General features: G+C 40.8%; 2 protein-coding genes across 2 annotated transcripts; both read left to right on the top strand.

Annotated features, from left to right (window-relative positions):
• Window positions 1-213: 213 nt before the first annotated feature.
• On the top strand, window positions 214-8,131 carry LOC306976454 (cytochrome P450 2J4-like; the record flags this gene model as incomplete). The annotated part of the gene is made up of 9 exons (XM_079574383.1): window positions 214-405; window positions 736-904; window positions 1,424-1,573; window positions 1,946-2,106; window positions 3,437-3,613; window positions 4,084-4,222; window positions 4,342-4,529; window positions 4,642-4,783; window positions 7,846-8,131. 9 exons carry the CDS (start codon window positions 214-216, stop codon window positions 8,019-8,021), a joined length of 1,494 nt encoding a protein of 497 aa, XP_079430509.1. The 3' UTR covers window positions 8,022-8,131.
• A 9,594-nt stretch (window positions 8,132-17,725) lies between these two features.
• On the top strand, window positions 17,726-26,619 carry LOC306976452 (cytochrome P450 2J4-like; the record flags this gene model as incomplete). The annotated part of the gene is made up of 9 exons (XM_079574381.1): window positions 17,726-17,917; window positions 18,203-18,368; window positions 18,925-19,077; window positions 19,377-19,537; window positions 20,590-20,766; window positions 21,201-21,339; window positions 21,459-21,646; window positions 21,759-21,900; window positions 26,444-26,619. 9 exons carry the CDS (start codon window positions 17,726-17,728, stop codon window positions 26,617-26,619), a joined length of 1,494 nt encoding a protein of 497 aa, XP_079430507.1.
• Window positions 26,620-26,629: the final 10 nt, after the last annotated feature.

Genomic DNA, 26,629 nt, shown 5'->3' with positions numbered 1-26,629 from the left:
TGGAGGCTACATATTCTGCAGCTTTTATTTTAGTCCGATGAACTCAAACTTTGTGTTTGTAATGATATGTTGTATGTAGACCATGACACAGTTAACCTCTGCTGGTCTAAAGAATCAAGTGGTTTTAATGTGGGAGGAGCTCCATAAGTTATGTAAGACTTATAGTAAATATTGAGAGCTGGTTCTCTCCAGTGGCACATTGATCTTTTCAACATGTGGCTCGACAGTTTCCTGCTGAGTTTGGACTTTAAGTCAATCTTGCTGTTTTTGGTGTTGTTTGTCCTGATAGCAAACTATATCAAAAACAGGAATCCTACAAATTACCCTCCTGGACCACGGGCCCTGCCTATTTTGGGAAACTTCCTGGATTTTGACAGTAAATATCCTCACCTGGGCTTTTCCAAGGTAAACTTCATATTGTTTTCACTTGCAGTTTGACAGCTGTGTCTGGATGTTGTGAGTGCAGGATATGTGTATTTGGGAGAGATGCATTACATTTAAATATTGCTTTTGGTGACACAGACAAGCAATTTGAACAAAAAGTAGTAAATATTACTGCAAAAACCTTTGAAATAATAACTGTGATTCATGAAATGTTGGATTTCGTAAACCAGTTATGTCCATATCTGAAAGAAATTACTTTAAAATTTCTGCCCATTCTAATATTGTGTCTATTTACTACATGCATTTTACTACATGTCTCTATTGTTTACAATTGTTATTGTTATTTCACAGCTGGCTGAAATCTATGGAAATGTCTTTAGCTTTCGATTTGGCAGCGATAAGTTTGTCTTCGTCTGTGGATATGAGATGGTGAAAGAAGCCTTGGTGAACCAAGCTAATACTTTTGTGGATCGTCCCTTCAGCCCGACGGCCGACAGGCTTCTCTCCGGATCAGACGGTTATTGACCTCTCTATTCTGCTTCAGGCGGCACTAAATAATAAGTTATTTCTATGGGACACCGAATTACATTTTGTACTTTGGGTAATTTCTTCACATTTAGGCAATTTTTTAATATATACTGTCAATTCTTAACATTTAATTTAAGGAACACATCACACCACAATCCGTGGCCATAATATCTGCTAGCGCTAGAGCAAATTGATTGAACAAACATTATAAAAGTATGCAAAAAAAAAATTAAAACAGTGAAAGTCATCATTTACCATCACTCCTATGGGCCCCAGAGTGCCCTGAGACTGAAGGGCTTCCCTCACCCTTGCGCAGCACTCGTTGGCGCTGCCCACTCATTTTGGACAGTCTGCATATTCAGTTTACAAACGGTGAGAGAAAAGTCCACATTTAGAAATAATATTTGATTAGATTAAATGTTTTTCTTTTTTTAACTTAAATTTGCAATGCACGCACACCCGTTTGCAACTGTCTTCTACTCGTCAACAAACATTGTGTCTCTTGGTGTAGGTCTCTTTATGAGCAATGGTGAAAAGTGGAAAAAACAGAGACGTTTTGCTTTGTCCACACTGAGGAGCTTTGGTCTGGGAAAAAGCCCCATGGAGCAGAGCATCCGTCAGGAGATCCAGTATCTGCAGGACGAGATACAGAGTCACAAAGGTATAGTAACAATGTCACAGGTTAAAATTCAATGGGAATAAAACTGCACAACACATCATCAGTAGGGCTTGTGCCCGTGTCAATTACAAATTGAACATATGACTGATTACAGTGGCACAGTGGTTAGTATAGCTGAACTCCATATGAACTGCTTCACTTGGTCAGTTTCTTGATGACCCCTAAATGAGTTTGAGAGTTATAAAAGTGAGTGCAAAGGCCAACCATAGTCTCAAACAAAGTGGAATAATAATGTACTTAAGCGTGGCTACATTTTTGCTTTTATTTTCATACCTTTTTGATACATGTTCCAAAACGTGTGCTTTTTGTGTCTGTCTGTGAGCACAATCCAGGTTGAACATGTTGTCTCCTCAGGAGGGCTGTTCACACCCGCTGGACTTTTCAACAACGCTGCGTCCAACATTATCTGCCAGCTGGTGATGGGAAAACGCTTTGACTACAGCGACAATACATTTCAGACCTTGCTCCATCTCTTGAGTAAAAGTTTTCATTTACAAGGAAGTATATGGGCTCAGGTATGGCCTATACACCAACCACACTTAACCATCAACTCATTAAATGTAGTGGCTAAACTGCCCTGTGCTAATTGCACCTATTGGTTGAAGGTGTCACACATGTCTCCCAACACACCAAGAGAGTCCAGTGATGTTACTAAAACAGATTTATATAGCTCACCTTTGCCTTTAATCAGAATGTTGTGACCTGGCTCTAAAGTATCACGCGAGGACAGATATTTATATATATAGCCAAAGCAAACACTGGAGACAGAAGCCGTCTCAAAGATAAGGCGTTTATTGCCGTTGTTCCATAAGTAGTATAAAGAAGTAGAACCAGCTGGTGATTTCTGAGAGAGAGGTGAAGTCCCAACCTCCTTTGACAGTTCCTTTTTATCCTAGTTTTGGACACCTCTGCGCAGAAAGGGTGACTGCCTTCCAATAAGTCAGTTGTTGTGGCTACGTGTTTGTACTTTATCTGTATGTCACGTTATGTGTGGAATGACTATGGTGGTGACCATTGTCTATCAGCTAATCTCTCACTGATATGGCCTTTATGTTCTGTAGCATGCAAGCAAATCATGAGTCAGAAGCTTGTCCAGATTTAGTTAAATCCGGTCAAGAACAAATAAGGAATTCTTACAATAAAAATCAAAAATCATGTCGCCTCTGCCATAGATATCAAATAATAAAGGCTAGATGTCTTAAGGCGGAGTCACTTCCGGCATAACCGGCGGCCATCTTGCCACAGGGAAGCTTTCTGGCAAGCTCAAGTAAGTGAGTGATCAGCACGAACACAAATCCTCTTATCTTGCTGAAATCTTGACGGATTTACAATAGTTTTGGTTTCTTACAAACGTTATTAATGTGGCTATAATTCTGAATGCTGGAACATGTTGATTATGTTCATGTTCATATGTATGCAGTGTCATACCTACATCTCTGACGTCTATAACAAATGTTATTGTTATGGTTATTGAAAAAGTACATGCACCATAAAACACACTGTTACAAGCGAGCGAGCTCCCTGTGGCAAGATGGCTGCCGTGTGCGGACGTCGCCCTCCATTGGCCAGCAGCGAGTATGAGACATTTATTATATGATGTCTATGTCTATATATGATGTCTCTGCGCCCTCCAACACCTGCCGCCAATTTCCTGTCTTTTTAAAACAGGTGTGTCCCCTTACAAGAAAATGTAAAACACAGGGGCTGGAGGCACACATACATAAGACAATCAAAATGGCTCCTACATTAATATACTGTACATAAATATATTGTAACGATGTATGTATCATGGCAATATTTATACTTTAACGTAAGGGTTACACAATGATGACTTTGATTTTGTAGCTGTATGACGCGTTCCCCTGGCTGATGAAGCACCTGCCTGGTCCACACAACACAATGTTTGAGGACAGTGAAATGATCCATAAATTTGTGGCTGAGGAGGTGGAGAGGCACAAGCAGGACGTGGACCCCAGTAACCCGCGGGACTACATCGACACCTTCATTATTGAGATGCAAAACGTGAGTAAATAAAAACAGCAGAAGGGAAACTGCAAAATTGCCCATCTTTCAGGATTTCAGAAGTATTAAGTTGGCCTCAAGAATGATCATCTGATGAAATTAGATACACAAAGCCTTTCTTGTAGACTGTAACCCTGTACGAGATGCTAATGATTTTTTTTCTTACTATTCTCAATCGAATATTAATTCCATATTACACAGCTAGGCTGAATAAAAATAAATGACAAAAGACACCAAACTACAAAAGCCTGTCTGTGATTTGAGATGTAAAGCACAAATGTTCCCTGATGTTCCTTCCCAGGGTAGAGGCTGACCCCAACCTTGTCTGCATATCCTTGCAGTGTTTTGCGCAGACACTGTGCCCACTTTGATGTTCATACTGTATCGATTATCCACAGTTTAGATCCACACTGGATTTGACTTTTTCCCTCACAAAAGACCTAAGAGAAATGCTGGTTCTGTCTTTGCAGCACAAAGACTCAGACAATGGTTTTGATGAGACCAATTTGGCGTATTGTTCCATGGACCTGTTCTTTGCCGGGACGGAGACCACCTCCACCACTTTGCAATGGGCCTTGATTTACCTCATAAAGCACCCGGAGATGCAGGGTAAGGAACCTAATACACTAGAATTAAAGCTGCACCAGACCACAATCAAAGGAGATGCAAAAGTGTTTAGAGTCCAGTCAATGCACCAATAATTTAGAACATGCTTCATTGCTTTTCAGAAAAGGTTCAGGCAGAGATCGACAGAGTCATCGGACAAAGTCGTTTGCCCACTATGGCAGACCGATCCAACCTGCCGTACACTGACGCGGTCATCCACGAGATCCAGAGAATAGGAAACATAATTCCACTCAATGCACCGAGAATGACCACTAAAGACACCACACTGGGAGGATACTTCATACCAAAGGTACAGCTGGGCAATGCCCTATGTATCCTCATGTACACCAGTTCATTGTATATAAAAAACAAACAATGAAATTAAATGTTTTTGGTGAAGAGAGTGAATGTTGTTTTCACAGGGAACAAGCATCATGCCCATGCTGCACTCAGTCCTCTTTGATAAGACTCAGTGGGAGACTCCGGACACCTTTAACCCAGGACACTTCCTGGACAAAGACGGAAAGTTTATGAAGAGAGATGCTCTGCTGCCTTTCTCAGCAGGTGAAACACATACTTTGATTTCACTACATAGTTTTAATTATAGCGTTTTTGGCATTTGCCTCATTCCTTCTGATGGTGGCATTGTAAACTGCACATTAGGCGGTAGCAGCCGTCAAGGGGTTGAGACATACTTTTCTTATATTTATGAGTTTGTGTCAATGGCCGCTTTTAGCAGAGTTTTGTGATGACGATGCTGTAATACCTCCATCTGGGGCAGCAGAACAAGCTAGTTTTCCATTAGAAAGCATTGCACTTAAGACGCGTTTCAAACTACTTTAAAGCCTGGGGCCTAATTTTTGAAAACTTTCTACAGCTATATATTCCTCCTGTGATAACGCTGGGTTCGGTACAATTAAAGGGACCAGCTGCTTTTCAAAAGGAACATTTTAGAAATCTCACATATTAATGAGTGCCTGACTTTGATTGACAGGCCGGTAGCATGAGAGCTAATGGCACAGGCGCAGTTACGACCGAACAACGTTCCCCACGAGGGCCGAGTCTACAGTGAAAATCCCACCCTTTTGCCGTTTTTAGGAACATGCTCGGTCGGAGCTGGGTCGGAGGAGTCTGTAAATCCAGCATGGATTCCCTTTCGAACGTAGTTATTAACGTAAATGGGGGAGTGAGTAGACGATATCTGTTATTTTCACAGTCTCTGGTTAGCGTCTAATGATCTTCTGTACATTTGAACACCAATATCAAAACCCTTTCCCCACTGTGAAGTATGGTGCAGGGAGAATCATGGCTTTTTTGTTGCCTGGACAAGAAGCTATCATTAATGAAAAAATGAATTTGCAAGAAAAAACTGTGACATTCACATTATTAAATAGCTCACACTTCTTTTGCAGCAATAACTGCTTTCCTGTACCATATTTTCCAGACTATTATGTCGCTCTGCAGTATAAGACGCACCAGCCAAAAAATGCCTATTGGAGAAAACAACAACAGGCGAATAGGTGTACGGTATGATAACGGCACATAAACAGTTACTATAGTTACTACAATTATAGCAAAAAGAACATTACCAAATTCTCGATCTCACTCCAAATCACAAATCCATTGACATCTTCATTCTCGGTGTCACTTCTGAACAATAGCCTTGGCAACTACCTGGACATGGAGGCGTCCCACATTTCAGACCACATTTAGTGAGCAATTTAGGCAGAAATGTGAGAAATTCCAAAGCGTTCACACACATACACTTACACATACACACACACACAAAAAAAATAAATATATATACATATAATCTATAATATAAAACGCAATCGCGAGTAGGGCGGGGCTTAAGCTCCATAACGGCGCCACCATGTTTATTTCCCAGAAATCCGCAGGCGGCCCCCACGTGACGGTCCCTCCGCTCGTGGGCATTGGCCAGGGGTCCATATATGGTTCAGATCCAGTGTGCTGCGTAATGTCAGAGGCGCAGACAAATGCATAAGATCCAATCCTGGCCGTATTCCGTCTCCCAAGCTTTGTCTCCAAAAAAAAGTACACGCAGAAAGTTGCCCAACAACTGGCCAAACACAAGCTTCAAATCAAACGCGCTGCTCCGAGTGCTTTAGCTTCCATGTGTGGAAAGCGAAAATTAAACAACCCCTTAACGAGCGCATGGCCTGCTCTGCGATGCTTTTTATTATATATTTATTTTTACTTTGCTGCTGTACCATTTGTTTTCTATTTTGCTTTCACGTATTGTGAGTCCAGAGGTACATTTTGTTATAAAACAGCTTTCCTTTCTAAGGATATAAATACTGTCTAATAAAAAACAACTTATTATTTTTTAGATTGCACTTGCACCGATGCTCCAAACCACGGGTCCTGCACCGTGAACCAAACCGTTAGAGCTGAACCCCTAATATTTATCCATTCCACTGTCTCTTGAATTCTATTCCCTGAGTTTAGCGAACATATTGTGGTTGTAGTTTATAAGAAAGGAGTACGGGTGCATCAAACACTCCAATTGCAGTTTGTTTGCAATTATTTTTAGCATTCATTATTTTCATTTCATTTTTTTATTTATTTCATTCATTTAAAAATGCAACAGCAGCATTTAGCATGAATGAAAAGGAGCAGAAAGAAGTAAAAAACTTATAATGTCTGCCCCTAATCAACACAAAATCATTTACAGTTCCAGTTCATTTAAATGTTAAACTGTCTCATGCAGCCGTCTTTTTTTTGTTTTGTTTTTTCTTGTCCAAGACATCAAAACACAAAATACACATACATAAATAAAGTTGATCTGCTACTCCGCAGTGTCATATTTTTGTAACATTGATAATTTTACATACTTCTTAAACACATCAATGGACTTAGAAGTTTTAACTTTACAATCAAGACTGTTCCACAGAGTGACTCCTTTGATTGAGATACATCTTTCCTTTGTTGCCGATTGAAACCTGGGTTTTGTAAAAACCTCAGTACCTTTTAGTTCATATCTGCTTTTTCTCTTATTGAATCTGCTTTGTAAATTATTTGGTAAACTTTCCAGATGAGCTTTATACATGGTTTTTAAAAGGTTAAACTCTACTAATTCACAAAATTTCAGTGTTTTTAGTTGTATGAATAAAGGATTGGTATGGTCTCTGTATCCACTTCCACTGGCAACTCTAATCGCTCTTTTCTGTAACAGAAAAATTGGATTAATGTATGTTTTGCAGGCACTTCCCCACACTTCAATGCAATAGGTCAGATATGGAACAATCAATGAGTTATACAACAAAAACAATGCATTCTTATTGAGAGAATCTTTGACTTTATACAGCACAGCTATTATTTGGGACACCTTTACTTTGACATTATCAATATGCGATTTCCATGTCAGGTGTTCATCAATCATGATTTTAAACATATGTAATGGCCATAGTTTTTGGAATGGGTTGGGAAGCACTGGTCTACTTACTGCGGGTCTACAGCTATACTGAGTGATGGGTTATAGGGACTAACTCATAATCTCAGAATATCAAATGTGGAGACTAGCGAGCTCAGCTAGTTTATATATATATTATACTATATATATATATATATATATTCCTTTGTGGCTGATGAGTTTTCTCTTTCAGGGAAACGCGTGTGTCTGGGTGAGGGCCTCGCTAAGATGGAGTTGTTCCTGTTTCTGGTTGGTTTGCTGCAGAAGTTTTCTTTCTACGTCCCAGACGGAGTAGAGCTGAGGACCGACGGCATCACTGGGATTTCGCGTGTCCCACATCCCTTCAAAGTCCACGCCAAAGTCCGCTAAAAAAGATCCAAACTTTAGCACTTCCTCTGCGATCCTGATTTTAGTCCAATAAACTAGTATGGACAAACTGTAAACGAACACGATGCAAAACAGACAATTCTCTCAAATGGTACAACAGTTTAATTGCTTTATAAAGTATTCTATCTAGAGGCTTGGCTATTTCAAACAGCTTTAATGTATACATTATAGAAAAAGGCCCTCTGACTAAGCAGATGAGATAACAGGGAACATTTTGCACAATTTTAAAAGTCCAATTTATCATTCTCTACTCCGGGTATTGAAATGTTGAAATGAATGGGACAAACAGTCTGCCTGAGTTTGAACTGGACCTGGGAACTTGTGAGCGCACTCAAACAAAAGACTGAAGCCTTTGCTCAATAATGTGAACTTTGCCTTTGTCTTTCACCTGCTTGACTAGGTCATTGTTACATAATGTAGACCGTGGTTTAGTAAGTTGGTCTGGTTTTACAAGCTCAATATAGAAAATTAAACTTCATATGAATAAAAGAAAATAAAATAAACCGATTTGCAAACTGTTGAAGAATTATAAAATATATACAAGGTTTTATACTGTTTTTTATTCTTATTACTGTTTAGCTTGACTTAACAAAATGTATGCGAAGTATTCTCAGTTCTCTGTTACAGCGGAAAAGTACCAGAGCACCAAAGTGTGTGAGCACAAAACCCCCGTGCCCCAAAAGTAAGATAAACAACTGCCTTCCTCCAGAAGGATCTTATCAGTTGCAACATTCCATTGAAGACATAAAATTGGGGGTCGCAGGGCGGAACTATGTGACGCAGCAGAAGCACTGGAGCCAAAGGAACCAATGAGATTTAGTTTTAGGCTCATGAATATTCCAATGTTTAATGTGATACAAATACTCTGCTTCCTAGTAAAAAATCCAGTCTCTCCCATGCAATGGACAGCTGGTAGGCTCGATGTTAGGGAACTAGGGAAGCAGAGCTCTGTATTAGATGACCTGTTAGGGAAATAAACCTTTGTGATTTAATCTTCTGAATCCTGGGTCATCTGTGCTGGTATGTGTTATTAGCTGGTAGTGTAGCGTTGTTTGTCAATAACTCTTCTTCCAGTGTTGAACACGCTTGGTGTTGTCCGACGTTTGGGTAATTAATTAGGAAGTGGACAACACAGGAGAAGGAGTGAAAAACTCTAACAACATGTGGTGACCTCGGACGTGCTGCAGGGGGAGTTATAGACAGACAACACGGGACGCGGCTGAGGTCCGGTCTCCTTAAAACTATTTGCGGTAGACATACCAGACATTCTTTTCCACATCCAGCCATCAGCGATTTCACGGACGTCCAATTAGATTAAGGTAAGACGACTTTTGACTTCTACTAAAATGTGAGTCTCAAAGTACGTCTATTTGGCTATTTTCCAAAGTTTAGTTTAAAGATTTTTACTGAAATCGACTGTTGGCTGGTATAATCTGTGAATTGATGGTGGAAGGAATAAGGGACACACGTTAAAATTATAAACTGTTGAAAATAAAGTAGAGAAAAAGTAGTGAAATGACAAAAGAAGTGAGAAATAGTGAAGAAGAAGAAGAAGAAGAAGAAGTAGAGGACTGCACGCTGGGTTTTACCCTTTAAAAGCCGAAAGGTGCGTAGGTAGGACCTCCCAAGCCCACGGACGCGTGGACTAAAATTAAAACGTTGAAATAAGTCGTTGACGGATTTGGGGGCCGTCTAAAATAGTGGGTTAGAGTCCCAGATAGCGGGTTTCAGTCCCGGAGAAAAATTAATTAAAGAAGTGTGAGAAAAAAAATTAATTAAAGAAGTGTGAGAAAAAAATTAATTAAAGAAGTGTAAAAGAAGTGTAATAATGTGTGAAGTGAATTACAGAGATACGTGAAGTTGTTTTCGCGGAGAGAGAAAAAGGAATTAAAGGTAAGAAAAAGAAAAAGAAAAAGAAAAAGCGACTAGAAGGTAAGAGAAATGTCGGGAAAACACGATTGTGAGAAATGGGTTATGTGGTTGTGCCAGGGAACGGGCTTCCTAAAGGGAAGGTCAAAGAAAGAGGTAAGGAAGGCAACAGAGGCGTGTGCACAAATATATGAAGAACAAAAGAGAAATCCTAAGGAACCACATGATTTAGGAACACTCTGTGGAACGCTTACGGCGGGAGTAGAACTCTGCGCTATGGAAATGCAAGATGTGGAAGCAATGAAAAAAACAAAACAAAAAAAAAACAAGAACATTGGGGAATAAGGAGGTATTTTAAGATCAAACAAAGAATCGAACCGGTCTTGGAGGCTGCCGTATCTAAATGGACAAAGGAACAAAAGATTTTCTCCCCCACTTCGGGGGGCGGGACAAAACAGCCCCTCCCACAGGGAGGAGGCCCCGTCTTGGGCCCTTCGGCCCCCCCTTTCATACGAGGAAGAGGGCAGGAAGTGGTTTCGCACTCTTCAAATGCAGTGCGCAAATGCCATATTAGCAGTAGGAGATTTGAGGGGCCTGGTGGGGTCGTGTGCTCCTCCGCACGCAGTGGATCAACTCCTGAGAACATCCGGCTTGGACAATCTGCCCCTGCATCAACCTTTTGACCCACATGTGGAAGGCTTTTTAGCGGTGGTGGAATTAATGTATCCCCCTCCACACCCGCAGCCCCCAACCTTTTCCGCCTATTTACCTGGGATGTGCCCTACTAAATTCTTGGAAGAATGTGTTCAGGTCTATGTTAGCTCAATGCAAACCCACCCATACAGAAACCCCCAAACAATGTGTCTGTTCCTCCAGGGGGTGTTGGATGTTTTGCCGGAACCAATTAAAACAAGCCTGATGAGTGTTCCAGGATTGTCTTCGGACTCAACTCTCTTTTTGACACATTTAAAACATCACGCCGATCTGTATAACAAAAAACAACGCGAGCGTGAAACAAATTTTAAAGAAATGCAAGAAGAATTGCTAAAATCTCAGCTGAACCAAGCACGGCAACAGGCCACAGCTGCGAGAAAAGACGGAAAAAACAAGGCCCAGGGGCAAATGGTGGCAACAACCTCGACAACTGAAACAGCAGACACGCCTGCCCCATCACCCGCAAGCGCCTTATACGCCTCCCAACCACAGCCCTTAGGGCAACATAACCCCAACATGCTCCCACCAATGCCTCAAACCCAAATACACATCCACTTACATGGGAACTAAGGTGGGAGGGGCACAGGGAATAATAGGGGACAGTTTAGAGGCAGAGGGTTCGGCGGGCAGGGCTATGGGGGACGGCAGCAACAAAATAACAGAGACAAGTCATGTTTCCAATGTGGAGGAACCGACCATTGGGCCAAACAGTGCCCTCAGTCAGGATGTTACAATTGTGGAGCCACAGATCACTGGGCTAGAGACTGTTCCTAACCCCCAGCCCAAGCTAATCCTGGAGGACGAGGTGGGCCTCCTCTGAGAAATCCAGCGGGAGGGCCTGGCCCTGCACTGTGGAGGCATGGGGGTGGAGGAAATAACTACCCTGTGTACGACACCCAAGGATGTTTTCCCTACGACAGGGATGACCACTGCTAGGGGTGCCCGGTGAGTCCTGGCCCAACCCCAGGACCGTTTGTTCCTGTAGAGGTTGGTGGGGAAAAGTTGATGATGCTCGTGGATACAGGTGCTACGCATTCTACGATGAGGAAGGCTGCCCCGCACATGCTAAGTGATAAACACATCCACCTTTCAGGGCTCACAGGAAAAGCGACCCCTCTACGGATGACAAAGAAATTGAAGAGACATTTTACAGGCTACGGGAGCTTCCATCTAATGCTCCCCGGACGCAATGCAGGTCACATGGTCTAATGGACAGAAAATCACCTGCACACCTTCAACCTCTCATGGACTTTATGTTTTTCGAGAGGACCCTGAATATCCTGGTGTTTCAATCTACTGGCTCCTCCTTGAACCCGATACCCCACAGATGAATGGAAACCATGGTTCTCGATGCTGCACCCATAAGCCCCTCCCAAAGACCCACTGCATTGCACTCTTTTCTATGATAGAGCATTAGACCCTCAATATCAGTTAGATTTTGAAAAAGAGTTAAAGGGAAACACATATACGATAGCAGCCACCCATTTCTATGTCCACAAAACGGGAGTTGTTGCCCCAGTTGTCCTGCCTGAAATTGTGAAACCTTTTTATAAAAGAGACTCGCTTACTGACCCACATATCTCTCTATTCTTAGGCTCTGGTCATGAAGAGCGCGAACTAGGGACTCTGACTTATAAATTGAACCACACCCTGGATTGGGAACAGACCGGACTTCTTGGTATAATGTATAGTCCATTTGAAAAATCTTATAAAGTTGACATTGGTTCTTGTACTGATGCAGTTGTAGCAGACGAGGAATTTCTCTCACGGTCACACGGCCGTGAACTTACAGATCATGAGGGGACTGCTCAAAGGTTGGCTGGGTTCTCAGGAGAGCTGTGGGCGGAAGGGCCCGCTGATATCGGACATTGTAATAAAGTTGATCCAGTGGTTCTAACGGTGCTCCCTGGTGCACATGTGTATGTCCCCAGAGGCCATTTCGCCATGACAAACAGAGACAGGGCATAGAACAGGCCTTAACAGAATTATGGAACTCTCCCCGTTACTTAGGACCTTTTGAAGTGACTCAGAGGACTGCTACAGCAGTTAAAGTGCAGGGAAAAGACAGCTGGTTTCATTGGACACATCTGAAACCTTGCTCAGACAAGACCGGCTACCACTGGTCCCACACTTTGCCTAATGATGGTGAAAGTGGGTCTGGGAGCCCCACTGAAGGGGGTGGGCAAGCAAATCCAGCAAACCCACAAACCCATAAACTTGAACTAGAGATAAAGAAGGACAAAAGCTCCTCTCTAAAGTCGTGGCTACAAAAGCTTGGCCCACTTAGGTGCCCATACGGGGTGTGGGGTGTAATACTAGCTCTCTGCATACTACTGATATTAATGGCTTTAAAATTAGAAGATCAAAACAATTGTGAAAAAATGGTTGAAGGTCAGTCAGTGAAAGAATTAAAATAAACACTGTATAATATGTGTAAGAAAGTAGGCTAAAAACAAGGTGGAAATGTAGTCATTTATTGTAATCAAATCGGAATGATACTGGTTAAAAGGCGAGGAGTAGTATCCAACCGCCACACTTATAATGGGTTACCCATTACACAGAACAAGCGATTGAAACTTGGAATAAAAAAGGAAAATACACACACCCAGGTTGCAAGGAGTATGCTAACTATGCTAACCTTTCAAACTGGGTAAATCCAATAAATTGGACCGCAATTAGAGATAAGGTGAGTAGACTCAAGGACCAAAATCCACAATGGACTTGGTTGAATTGGCTAGAGTCCGGTTCCTGGATCCACATCCTTCAAAAAGTGAGTATTATAATAGGTGTTGTGTTACTGTTATGTTGTGTTTTGTTTTGTTGTGTTGTACCTCTCATTCGCAGCATGATAACCAGGGCTTTAGCCCCTTCAGGAGGGATCTTTGTTGTCAGTAGTGATTCCCCTGAGGATCTGGAGATGGGTTTTACAGAGACGCCTGAAGGGGGCGTCTAAGATCTGTATACCGAAAGAGCCAGAATGGCGTTTAAAATGATTGGACCCAGACGAAGGCTATGATGGAAAATGTGGAGGAGATTTTATCTAACCAAACATTTAAGAGTGTTGTTTTGTTTTGTTTTGTTGTGCTTTGTGTTGCAGGAATGTTTATTTTTATAGCAATACGTGATGGTGTGCGAGGCACAGAAAAATAAAGTGTACTGTTGACCTTGGTACTCCATCGCTGACCTTTCGTTGGGAAAGGTTGGTGAGTGGAGACTACGTCTGGGAGAAAAAAAAGATGATTTTGAAACTCCTCAGGAACTGATTGAATATGCTCAGATGAAGATGGAGACCTGGTGGTGGTTTTTATACTCAGAGAAACGGTGAATCACTGTTCAATCAAGGTTTTACATTTATTAATTAAGGGACTTAGTGTTTTAGTTGATCTCTATCGAGATCAGAAGGGGGAATGAAGAATTATAAAATATATACAAGGTTTTATACTGTTTTTTATTCTTATTACTGTTTAGCTTGACTTAACAAAATGTATGCGAAGTATTCTCAGTTCTCTGTTACAGCGGAAAAGTACCAGAGCACCAAAGTGTGTGAGCACAAAACCCCCGTGCCCCAAAAGTAAGATAAACAACTGCCTTCCTCCAGAAGGATCTTATCAGTTGCAACATTCCATTGAAGACATAAAATCGGGGGTCGCAGGGCGGAACTATGTGACGCAGCAGAAGCACTGGAGCCAAAGGAACCAATGAGATTTAGTTTTAGGCTCATGAATATTCCAATGTTTAATGTGATACAAATACTCTGCTTCCTAGTAAAAAATCCAGTCTCTCCCATGCAATGGACAGCTGGTAGGCTCGATGTTAGGGAACTAGGGAAGCAGAGCTCTGTATTAGATGACCTGTTAGGGAAATAAACCTTTGTGATTTAATCTTCTGAATCCTGGGTCATCTGTGCTGGTATGTGTTATTAGCTGGTAGTGTAGCGTTGTTTGTCAATAACTCTTCTTCCAGTGTTGAACACGCTTGGTGTTGTCCGACGTTTGGGTAATTAATTAGGAAGTGGACAACACAGGAGAAGGAGTGAAAAACTCTAACAACACTGTGTTTTGAATTTTGTGAACCCTGCACCTAAAATTAATATTTTCTTTCTTTCTTTTTTGTGGAAAAGTAGAGGAAACTTATTTTTTCTGATTTTATACTGGGCCCATAAATTCAAACTTAACACAGATAATCTCTTAACAAGTGGATTAATATTGGGAGCTGGTTCTCTCCAGTATCACATTTCTTTGCAACATGTGGCTCGACAGTTTGCTGCTGAGTTTGGATTTGAAGTCAATTTTGCTGTTTTTGGTGCTGTTTGTCCTGATAGCAGACTATGTCAAAACCAGGAATCTTCCAAATTACCCTCCTGGACCACGGGCCCTGCCTATTTTGGGATTTTGACAGTAAATATTCACACCTGGGCTTTTCCAAGGTAAACTTCATATTGACCTGTTTTCACTGTAGTTTGACAGCTGTTTGGATGTTGTGGGTGAAGGATGTAGTGTGTACACTGAGTTAACAATTATTATGCAAATTGTACACACCTTGATGTTCGGAAAACTCTAGGCAGCTTCAAATACCTGTCTGCTGCTTTGTAGCAGCTGTTCTACTGATCTGATGTATTTGTCTGGGCGGCACAGTAGCGCCCAGGTCCAGGGCTCGATTGTCACCTGGACGGGGCCTTTCTCTGTGGAGTTTGCATGTTCTCCCCGTGTCTGCGTAGGTTTCCTCCGGGTTTCCCCTACCACTAAAAACATGTACAATAGGCCAGGATGAATGATGTGTGTGAATGTATGGTGGTGGTCAGAGGGACCGTTGGCGCAGACGTTTGCAATAGCGACAGCGCTTCTGTCAATCTCCCCCAGAGGAAACTGAAGCTACAAACGTAGTTTGCGCTTTGTAACTATGTCTGTGAAAGGCGTTATATAAATAAAGATCTTCTTCTTCTTCTTGTCTGGCTGAAACCGTCCTTATTGTGCCTTTATCTGCACAAACCCATGTGTGCTCTGAATCATCCACAAATCTCTCAACAGTAAGATAATTACGCTTGATATTTCATGAAATATTGAAGGTTTTCATACATCGCCCAAGGCATTCAACTATTTCCCACTTTTCATCAGCAGAGAGATCCTTTTTCTATCCCTTATTGCTTGAAAATGGTGGTTTGCTTAATAATGGTCAACACCCTTTTAACTGGGCTTAACCTGCCGACTAATTATCACAGTCGTCTGAGATTGATGACAGTGATTCATAGAGCCCTGAGACACAATACCATCCATGGGTTTGAGTTTAATTTAATTATTTATTTATTTTTACCTTCATGGCACTAAAATACAATTTGCAAAATACTTGTTAACGCAGTGTATTTAGGAGAGATGTATTACTATATTACTTCAGTAATATAGTAATATAGTTGGTAGTGGTTGTGTGAAGCCATTTGTGGTGAAACAACTGAGTCTGCTCTTTTTAAATCATAATGAAAAACGAAAGTAGCAAAAGGACCCTGATCCAAAGTTTACATACCCATGATCTGTGTATTTCCCCATTAACATCAATAACAGCTTGGAGTCTTTTGTGGTAGTTGTGGAGAAGGTTCTTTATATAATCCAATGGTAAAGCGGCCCATTCCTCTTGATCATAACCTTTTGATCAGGGTAATTTTTGGTACTTTCTTTTTCATTATGATTTAAAAAGAGCACAGTTTTTAAGTTAACACTGTAAAACATGTTATGATGTTCTGTGATTTCGATCGATCATTAAAGTATTTCCCCAAAAAATGTCTGTTAATAATTTAAGTAGAAGAAGTAAACACACTGGGACCGTCATCCTAGTAACTCAAATTACATCCATGAATAAAATAAATATGCAAATCAATTGTGCAGAAATAATGGGGACACAAATCTAAAAGATAAAATGTGAAAGCCAAAGTTAAACAACTCATAAAATAAAAATACTGACAATGCAGATAAGAGAGCAGAAAACCTTTTGCACAATTTAAAAGTCCAATTCCTAATTCCCTGTACAAGAAGTGTTGAAATGTTGTTGTTGCACAATCCAGTCTTTCCCAACTCGGGGTGCAGTAGTTTAGTTGAGGATTTATTTTATAAAAAATACTGGCAGGATTCACAAGGTCTGTGGGTAAATGAACGATTTAAGGGCTACACAAGAACAGGTAACAGGAAACCACGGTTGTAGCCGTTGTTTTGTCTGATGTTTTTGCTCCAGGTTCAGTCTGGGACAAATACAAAACTGAACCTGTAATAAACAGGCTGAATCCATGTGACACGCCCAACGTGAACTTTACACTGAACACCTGCGTCTGAGGCTTTGTCGTCATTATGTAATACTGACTGTGGCTTAGTTCAGGCGTACTGTTTATTGTGCTTCCATGTTAAAAACAAGAAGAAAAAAAGAGAAGTCAACATTTTCTTTTCTTATTTGGGGAAAAACATTTTTAGTCATCGTTTACAACGTATATATTTTTAACAGACATGAGGAGACTGTGTTTGATAATCACTGCATTAAATGATCTGGTAGAAGTAAAAGGCTTACAAGCTCAAATTAGAAGATTCTAATCTATTTAATAAAAATGAAAAGTTGTCTTTTCTTTTTGTAGAATAGTATCGAGTATTCTCAACGGGTGGGTCGGGACCCAAAAGTGGGTCTCAGAACCATTTGTCATGGGTCACAAGCCTGTTCCAGGGAAATATTATTTTCTCCAAATTTTCCATCTGAAACTGCGTTGAACATCATGACCCGGGTCATATTGTTATTGGGTTGTTTTGATCATAATTTCAGTCTTAAAGGCATATAGTCAATAAAAACGAGTGGAAACACAATATTTTACACAAAACATGACAAGTTGCATTTTTATCTGAGACGCAGCTTGCCACCCTGGTATAATGGTGAGTCCTGAAGTCATACCACTTGACAACTACTGGTATAGAGGCTACATATTCTGCAGCTTTTATTTTAGTCCGATGAACTCAAACTTTGTGTTTGTAATGATATGTTGTATGGAGACCAGAACACAATGTGGGAGGAGCTCCATAAGTCATTCCTCTACATATTGAGAGCTGGTTCTCTCCAGTATCGCATTTCTTTTCAACATGTGGCTCGACAGTTTCCTGCTGAGTTTGGACTTTAAGTCAATCTTGCTGTTTTTGGTGCTGTTTGTCCTGATAGCAGACTATATCAAAAACAGGAATCCTACAAATTACCCTCCTGGACCACGGGCCCTGCCTATTTTAGGAAACTTCCTGGATTCTGACAGTAAATATCCTCACCTGGGCTTTTCCAAGGTAAACTTCATATTGTTTTCACTTGTAGTTTGATGTTGTGAGTGCAGGATGTAGATGTGTGTATTTGGGAGAGATGTATTACATTTACATATTACTTTTGGTGACACAGACAAGCAATTTGAATAAAAAGTAGTAAATATTACTATCAAAATCTTTGAAACCGGTTATGTCCATATCTGAAGGAAATTACTTTAAAATTTCTGCCCATTCTAATATTGTGTCTATTTACTACATGCATTTTACTACATGTCTCTATTGTTTACAATTGTTATTGTTATTTCACAGTTGGCTGAAATCTATGGAAATGTCTTTAGCTTTCGATTTGGCAGTGATAAGTTTGTCTTCGTCTGTGGATATGAGATGGTAAAAGAAGCCTTGGTGAACCAAGCTAATACTTTTGTGGATCGTCCCTTCAGCCCGATGACCGACAGGCTTCTCTCCGGATCAGACGGTTACTGACCTCTCTTTTCTGCTTCAGGCGGCACTAAATAATAAGTTATTTCTATGAAGAGCCGAATGAAGTTTTGTAAACATTTAGGATAATTTCTTCAAATCTTCACTTCATTAAAAAAAAAAAAAAAAAGCAGCAGCCATAACATCTGCTTCTGCTAGAGGAAATTGATTGAACAAACATAAAAAAAAGTATGTAGAAAGATGCAAACAGTAAAGGTGACCCTGAGACTGAAGGGCTTCCCTCACCTCTGCAACAACAGCCCTTCCATCCTGTCCATTTTAGGCTTTTGTGGTCACTTGTCAGTCAGTGGTCAAGGTACAAATGGCTATAGGCAGCAGGCCATAGCAGTAAATGTACACAGCACTCCCTGGCGCTGCCCACTCAGTTGGATAGTCTGCATTTTCAGTTTACAAACGGCAAGAGAAAAAGTCCACATTTAGAAATAATATTTGATTAGATTTTTTCATTTATTTATTTTACTTTAATTTGCAACACACACACCCCTTTGCGACTGTTTTCTACTAGTCAACAAACATTGTGTCTTTTGCTGCAGGAGGTATATTTCAGAGCAATGGTGAAAAGTGGAAAAGACAGAGGCGTTTTGCGTTGTCCACATTGAGGAGCTTTGGTCTGGGAAAAAGCCCCATGGAGCAGTGCATCCGTGAGGAGATCCAGTATCTGCAGGACGAGATACAGAGTCACAAAGGTATAGTAGTAGCATATTGAACATATGACTGATTACAGTGGCACAGTGGTTAGTATAGCTGAACTCCATATGAACTGCTTCACTTGGTCAGTTTCTTGATGACCCCTAAATGAGTTTGAGAGTTATAAAAGTGAGTGCAAAGGCCAACCATAGACTCAAACAAAGTGGAATAATAATGTATTTAAGCGTGGTTACATTTTTGATTTTATTTTCATACCTTTTTGATAAGTGTCCAAAAATAGTGTGCTTCTTGTGTCTGTCTGTGAGCACTATCCAGGTTGAACATGTTGTCTCCTCAGGAGGGCTGTTCACACCCGCTGGACTTTTCAACAACGCTGCGTCCAACATTATCTGCCAGCTGGTGATGGGAAAACGCTTTGACTACAGCGACAATACATTTCAGACCTTGCTCCATCTCTTGAGTAAAACTCTTCATTTACAAGGAACTATCTGGGCTCAGGTATGGCCTATACACCAATCACACTAAACCATTAGTTTACATTACTTCACTATAGCACAGGGGTTTCCAAAGTGGCGCTCGGGAAACCTCAGGGGGACTTTGAGGTGGGGGTCGCAAAATGATTTCAAGTTGAAAACTGGCAATTATATTTTGCAATAGTGGGTCATGGCCTGAAAAGTTGGGGGACCTCTGCTAAATGTTGTGAAGACATTGGAATCATCAACTCAGGGCTAAACTGCCCTGTGCTAATTGCAACTATTGGTTGAAGGTGTCACACATGTCTCCCAACACACCAAGAGAGACCAGTGATGTTACTAAAACAGATTTATATGGCTCACCTTTGTCTTTAATCAAAATGTTGTGACCTGGCTCTTAAGTATCACGCGAGGACAGATATTTAGATACAGCCAAAGCAAACACTGGAGATAGAAGCCGTCTCAAAGATAAAGCGTTTATTGCCGTTGTTACATAAGTAGTATAAAGAAGTAGAACCAGCTGGTGATTTCTGAGAGAGAGGTGAAGTCCCAACCTCCTTTGACAGTTCCTTTTTATCCTAGTTTTGGACACCTCTGCGCAGAAAGGGTGACTGCCTTCCAATAAGTCAGTTGTTGTGGCTATGTGTTTGTACTTTATCTGTATGTCACGTTATGTGTAGAATGACTATGGTGGTGACCATTGTCTATCAGCTAATCTCTCACTGATATGGCCTTTATGTTCTGTAGCATGCAAGCAAATCATGAGTCAGAAGCTTGTCCAGATTTAGTTAAATCCGGTCAAGAACAAACAAAGAACTCTTACAATGGGCCAGAGACGGTCAAAAATCATGTCGCCTCTGCGCCCTCCAACACCTGGTGCCAATTTCCTGTGTTTTTATAACAGGTGTGTAAACCACAGTGCCCCATAGGGGCTGGAGGCACACATACATAAGACAATCAAAATGGCTCCTACATTAATATACTGTACAGTAAAATGTATCTAAATACTGTAACAATGATCATTGTATATTTACACTTTTACATAAGGGTTACACAATGATGACTTTGATTTTGTAGCTGTATGAGTCGTTCCCCTGGCTGATGAAGCACCTGCCTGGTCCACACAACAGAGTGTTCGAGGACAGTGAGACAATCCATAAATTCATCTCTGAAGAGGTGGAGAGGCACAAGCAGGACTTAGACCCCAGTAACCCGCGGGACTACATCGACGCCTTCATTATTGAGATGCAAAATGTGAGTAAATAAAAAGCAGAAGGGAATCAGAGAGAACTGCAAAATTGCCCATCTTTCAGGATTTCAGAAGTATTAAGTTGGCCTCAAGACTGATCATCTGATGAAATTAGATACACAAAGCCTTTCTTGTAGACTGTAACCCTGTACAAGATGCTGTTGATTTTTTTTCTTACTATTCTCAATCGAATATTAATTCCATATTACACAGCTAGGCTGATTAAAAATAAATGACAAAAGACACCAAACTACAAAAGCCTGTCTGTGATTTGAGATGTAAAGGACAAATGTTCCCTGATGTTCCTTTCCAGGGTAGAGGCTGACCCCAACCTTGTCTGTTCATACTGTATCGATTATCCACAGTTTAGATCCACACTGGATTTTGACCCTTTTCCCTCACAAAAGACCTAAGAGAAATGCTGGTTCTGTCTTTGCAGCATAAAGACTCAGACACTGGTTTTGATGAGAACAATTTGGCGTATTGTTCCATGGACCTGTTCTTTGCCGGGACGGAGACAACCTCCACCACTTTGCAATGGGCCTTGATTTACCTCATAAAGCACCCGGAGATGCAGGGTAAGGAACCTAATACACTAGAATTAAAGCTGCACCAGACCACAATCAAAGGAGATGCAAAAGTATGAAGAGTCCAGTCAATGCACCAATAATTTAGAACATGCTTCATTGCTTTTCAGAAAAGGTTCAGGCAGAGATCGACAGAGTCATCGGACAAAGTCGTTTGCCCACTATGGCAGACCGATCCAACCTGCCGTACACTGACGCGGTCATCCACGAGATCCAGAGAATAGGAAACATAGTTCCACTCAATGCACTGAGAATGACCTCTAGAGACACCACACTGGGAGGATACTTCATACCAAAGGTGCAGCTGGGCAATGCCCTGTGTATCCTCATTTACACCAGTTCATTGTATATAAAATTAAAATAATGACATCAAATGTTTTTGGTGAAGAGAGTGAATGTTGTTTTCACAGGGAACAAGCATCATGCCCATGCTGCACTCAGTCCTCTTTGATAAGACTCAGTGGGAGACTCCGGACACCTTTAACCCAGGACACTTCCTGGACAAAGACGGAAAGTTTATGAAGAGAGATGCTCTGCTGCCTTTCTCTGCAGGTGAAACACATACGTTGATTTCACTACATAGTTTTAATTATAGTCTTTTGCAGTGATGGCCAAAAAACTCAAGCGCTCCGGAGCTTATATCGCTCTTCCTGAGGCTTGCTTCGAAACACTGCGTCGGAGCCTCTTTCAGTAACACCTGGTCACGTGACTGTCTCGAAAACTGCTTCATTCATGTGCGTTGCGTATTGTGTCTCAAACAATGGCCGCAGGCTGCTCTGCTTTATGCCCACGACACTGGAGGCCGCCATTGCACCGCCATTGCTGTAGTACCTCCATATCGCCGCTAGTGCCCCTTTGAAAAGCATTGGAGTTTAGACACATTAAAAACAACTTTAACGCCTGGTTTGAATTTTTTCAACACTAGACTAGGCTAGATATTCCTCCTGAGATAACACTGGGTTAGTAACAATTTAAGAAACCAGGCTGGTTTTCGTAAGAAGAATTTTAGAAATCTCGTACTTAATCAGGGTCGGACTGTCAGCATTGGAGCAGCGCGAGCTACACGTCACGCAAGGGCCGAGTCTACAATGAAGATCCCGCCCGTATGCCCTTTTTAGGAACATGCTTCGTCAGAGCTGTGTTCCGCCATGAATTTCCCCACAACCGTAGTCATTATGGTAAACAGGGAGGAGTGAGCAGAAGCTGTCAACTAATATACAGTCTATGGTCTCGGAGGGGTATGTGTGTGCAGTTGTTTACAATCTGAAAGTCAGCGTTATGCAAAACCCAGAGACCTCAGTCCGTATTTGGTTTAGCTCCGTGGCTTGGCCTTGAAAGGAAAGTGTTGACAGCGTGATGAGAGGTCCAGCTGCTTCAAACTTCCTCTCTCAGGAGGAAGAGAATTATTCCAGTAATAGTTCATTAATTTTTTATTAATCAACTTTTTGCTTGATCTCAACATTTGTTTAGTTCTCCAGAGTAGGTACTTCCCTCCACAGTTCATCCCTTTTCCTCATGTATTTTTATACATACACATTATATAGTCAGGTCCATTTGTATTGGGACATCGACTCAATTCTCATCTTTTTGGCTCTATAAACCACCACAAAAGATTTGAAATGAAACAAGATGTGCTTAAACTGCAGACTTTCAGCTTTAATTTAAGAATATTTACATCCAAATCAGATGAATGGTGTAGGAATGACAACCGTTTGTATGTGTGCCTCCCCTTTTAAGGGACCAAAAGTAATGGGACAAGTGGCTGCAAAAGTTGAATACTTTGGGCGGAACACATAACGTCATGTGTGGTGGAAAAATGGAGCAGCACACCAATATCAAAACCCTATCCCCACTGTGAAGTATGGAGGGAGAATCATGGGCTGCGTCTGAAACCATCAAATTGTAGCCTCTAAGCACTAACACTAGCAACTAACTCTTTAACCTTTCATGGGGTCAACTGTTAGACCTCTATGCAGTTAGTGAACGAGACCTTCAGTTGAATTTGCACAATCCGTCCATCCTTAAACAGGGGAAAGGGAAGTGACATCACCAACAGCTGTTTTTCTTCTTCTTTAAAGTTATTGGTGGAGTGCAGGCCAAATAAAAGTGCATGTCGCCCCCTACTGTACAGTGTCCAACAGCAACATAGTGTCCAAACAAAGACATTTAAGGAGAAAAATAAATCCAAATGATCCAAACATTTCCCTTTAGTGTTATTTTATTTAAACAGCTGTTTCATAAAGCTACATTATGCAAATGATTCATGTGGCTTAAGTTTCTACTAAATGAAAACAAAAGCATTTAATCTGTTTACTGAGTTTACTCTTTAACACTGACATGTGACTGAGCTGTGGTGACGACAACATGGATTTTGTCACTTTTATAAAGTTTGGCTTGTGCAGAATCTTAATATTTAATTTTTTTTTTTTTTTTTATTAAATGTGCATGAATCACTCCAGGGTGGGGGCGAGGGGGGTGGGGGGTTTGGCGCAGTGGCTTGTGGGATGGCACATAGCTCCTAATCACCGGTTAGTTAGCGCCAGAGGTCCATATGCTAAAGTGGCCATGATAGTTAGCATCAAGGCTCCTTTTCCTAACTCCTTCCTAACTGACTTACCAATTCGGAAGCAACTTGCCATAGCGGACGCTGACGCACATCCGGTTTGGCGTAAGAGCTCTTAGCAATTTGATGGTTTCGTAAGGAGCCCTGGTCTGGGGCTGTTTTGTTGCCTCAGGGCCTGGACAAGAAGCTATCATCAATGAAAAAATTAATTAGCAAGTTTACCAAGATATTTAGCAGAAAAAACTGTGACATTCACATTATTAAATAGCTCACACTTCTTTTGCAGCAAAAACTGTTTTCCTGTACCGTATTTTCCGGACTATTAAGTTGCTCCAAAGTATAAGACGCACCAGCCAAAAAATGCCTATTGGAGAAAACAACAAAAGGCTGAATAGGTGTACGGTATGATAACTTCACATAAACAGCAAACTACACTGCGTTCCAAATTATTATGCAAATTGGATTTTTGTGTCAAAAAGGTAAAAAAAATAATAATAATAATGAAACTCATGGATGGTATCGTGTCTTGGGGCTCTATGAATCACTGACATTAATCTCAGAGACCTGGGATGATTAGTTGTCGGGTTAAGCCCAGTTAAGGGAAAAACTACTGAAAAAGGGTGTTCCACTTTATTATGCAGATCATCATTTTCAAGCAATATGGGAAAGAAAAAGGGACTTTCTGCTGATGAAAAGCATGAAATAGTTGAATGCCTTGGTCTAGGTATGAAAACCTTCGATATTTCATGAAAGATTAAGTGTAATCATCATACTGATAAGAGATTTGTGGATGATTCAGAGCACACTCCGTTTTGTGCAGATAAAGGCACAATATGGACGGTTTCTGCTTAGACAAACACATCAGATTAGGAGAACAGATGCCACAAAGCAGCATACAGGTATTTGAAGCTGCTGGTGCCTCTGGAGTCTCCCGAACATCAAGGTGTAGGACCCTCCAGAGGCTGCAGTTGTGCATAAACCTTCTATTCGGGCCTCCCCTAAACTGTTCATTGAATGTTCATGAACAGAAACGGCTGCAACGGGCTCAGAAATACATGAGGACTCATTTTCAAACAGTCTTGTTCACTGATGAGTGCCGTGTAGCCCTGGATGGATGAATGGTTGGTGAATGACCACAATGTCCCAACAAGGCTGTGACGTCAACAAGGAGGTGGCGGAGTCATGTTTTGGACCAAAATCATAAGGGAGAGAGCTGGTCGGCCCCATTAGGCCCTTTTAGGCTCCCTGAAGGTGTGAAAATGACCTTTGAAAAATATGTGGAGTTTCTGACTGAGCACTGTCTTCTATGCTACAAAAAGAAGAGCCGTGCTTTCCCGAACAAAATCCTCTTCATGCATGACAACGCACCATGTCCTGCTGTAAAGAAAACCTCTGCATCACTGGCTGCTATGGGCAAAAAAGGAGAGAAACTCATGAAGTGGACCCCCTCCTTTCCTGACCTCAACCCTGTTGAGAACATTTGGAGCCTCAACAAAAAAAACTTCTATGAGGGTGGGAGGCAGTTTTCATCCAAACGGCAGCTCTGGGAGGCTTTTCTAACATCCTGCAAAGACATCCAAGCAGAAACTGTCCAAAAACTTACAATTTTAATGGATTTAAGAATTTTGAAGCTGCTATCACACAAGGGCTCCTATGTTAAAATATAACTTGACCTGTTGAAATAGTTTTGATTTCAGTAAATATGACCTCCTAATGCTACAAATACAACAAATGACCATTTTCAGTTAATTACAAGCTTTAAAATGTATTGAAGCGATGAGTTGCATAATAACTTGGAACAGTGGATTTTGAGGTTTTTACTATATTTATTTTTGAAAAAAATACTGTTATCACTAGGAAATGTTTTCCACCACATTTAAATGATCCTCTACCAGGTAATGACTTGAAAATTATGCTGACTCTCATTTGAGTTGACAATTTAGAAAATCTTAGAAAAATGTCATTTGCATAATAATTTGGAACGCAGTGTATAGCAAAAAGAACATTACCAAATTCTCGATCTCACTCCAAATCACAAATCCAAATTGACATCTGCAATGTCAGGCAGAAATGTGAGAAATTCCAAAGCGTTCACATACTTTTTCCTCCCACTAATATATAAATATAAAATATATAAATATAAAATATATAAATATAAATATATATATATATATATATATATATATATATATATATATATATTTATATATATATATATATATATATATATTTATATATATATATATATATATATATATATATTCCCAAATTTGTATTATTATTATTATTTAAATTATGGTACTACCAGGCATACCACTGCTTATTAGGGTTATAGACTAATACTAAAGCTTTGAATTCCTCTTATCAATGCTAATCTCGATGGATCCTTTCTTGAGAGAATAAATATAATTGAGACAGTAAATTTGTCAGTTGCATAATATACATCTGACAATGTCTGGCCTCTGTATAGCCTTCATGTAGACTCTGGATTCTATTTATTTTCCTTTGTGGCTGATGAGTTTTCTCTTTCAGGGAAACGCGTGTGTCTGGGTGAGGGCCTCGCTAAGATGGAGTTGTTCCTGTTTCTGGTTGGTTTGCTGCAGAAGTTTTCTTTCTACGTCCCAGACGGAGTAGAGCTGAGGACCGACGGCATCACTGGGATAACGCGTGTCCCACATCCCTTCAAAGTCCACGCCAAAGTCCGCTAAAACAGCAGTG

The sequence above is a fragment of the Gobius niger genome, assembly GCF_951799975.1.
Source record: "Gobius niger genome assembly, chromosome: 17".
In the NCBI taxonomy this organism is placed as follows: Eukaryota; Metazoa; Chordata; class Actinopteri; order Gobiiformes; family Gobiidae; genus Gobius; species Gobius niger.
Note: the sequence above shows the minus strand (reverse complement) of the source record. Positions and strands in the feature narration are given on the sequence as shown.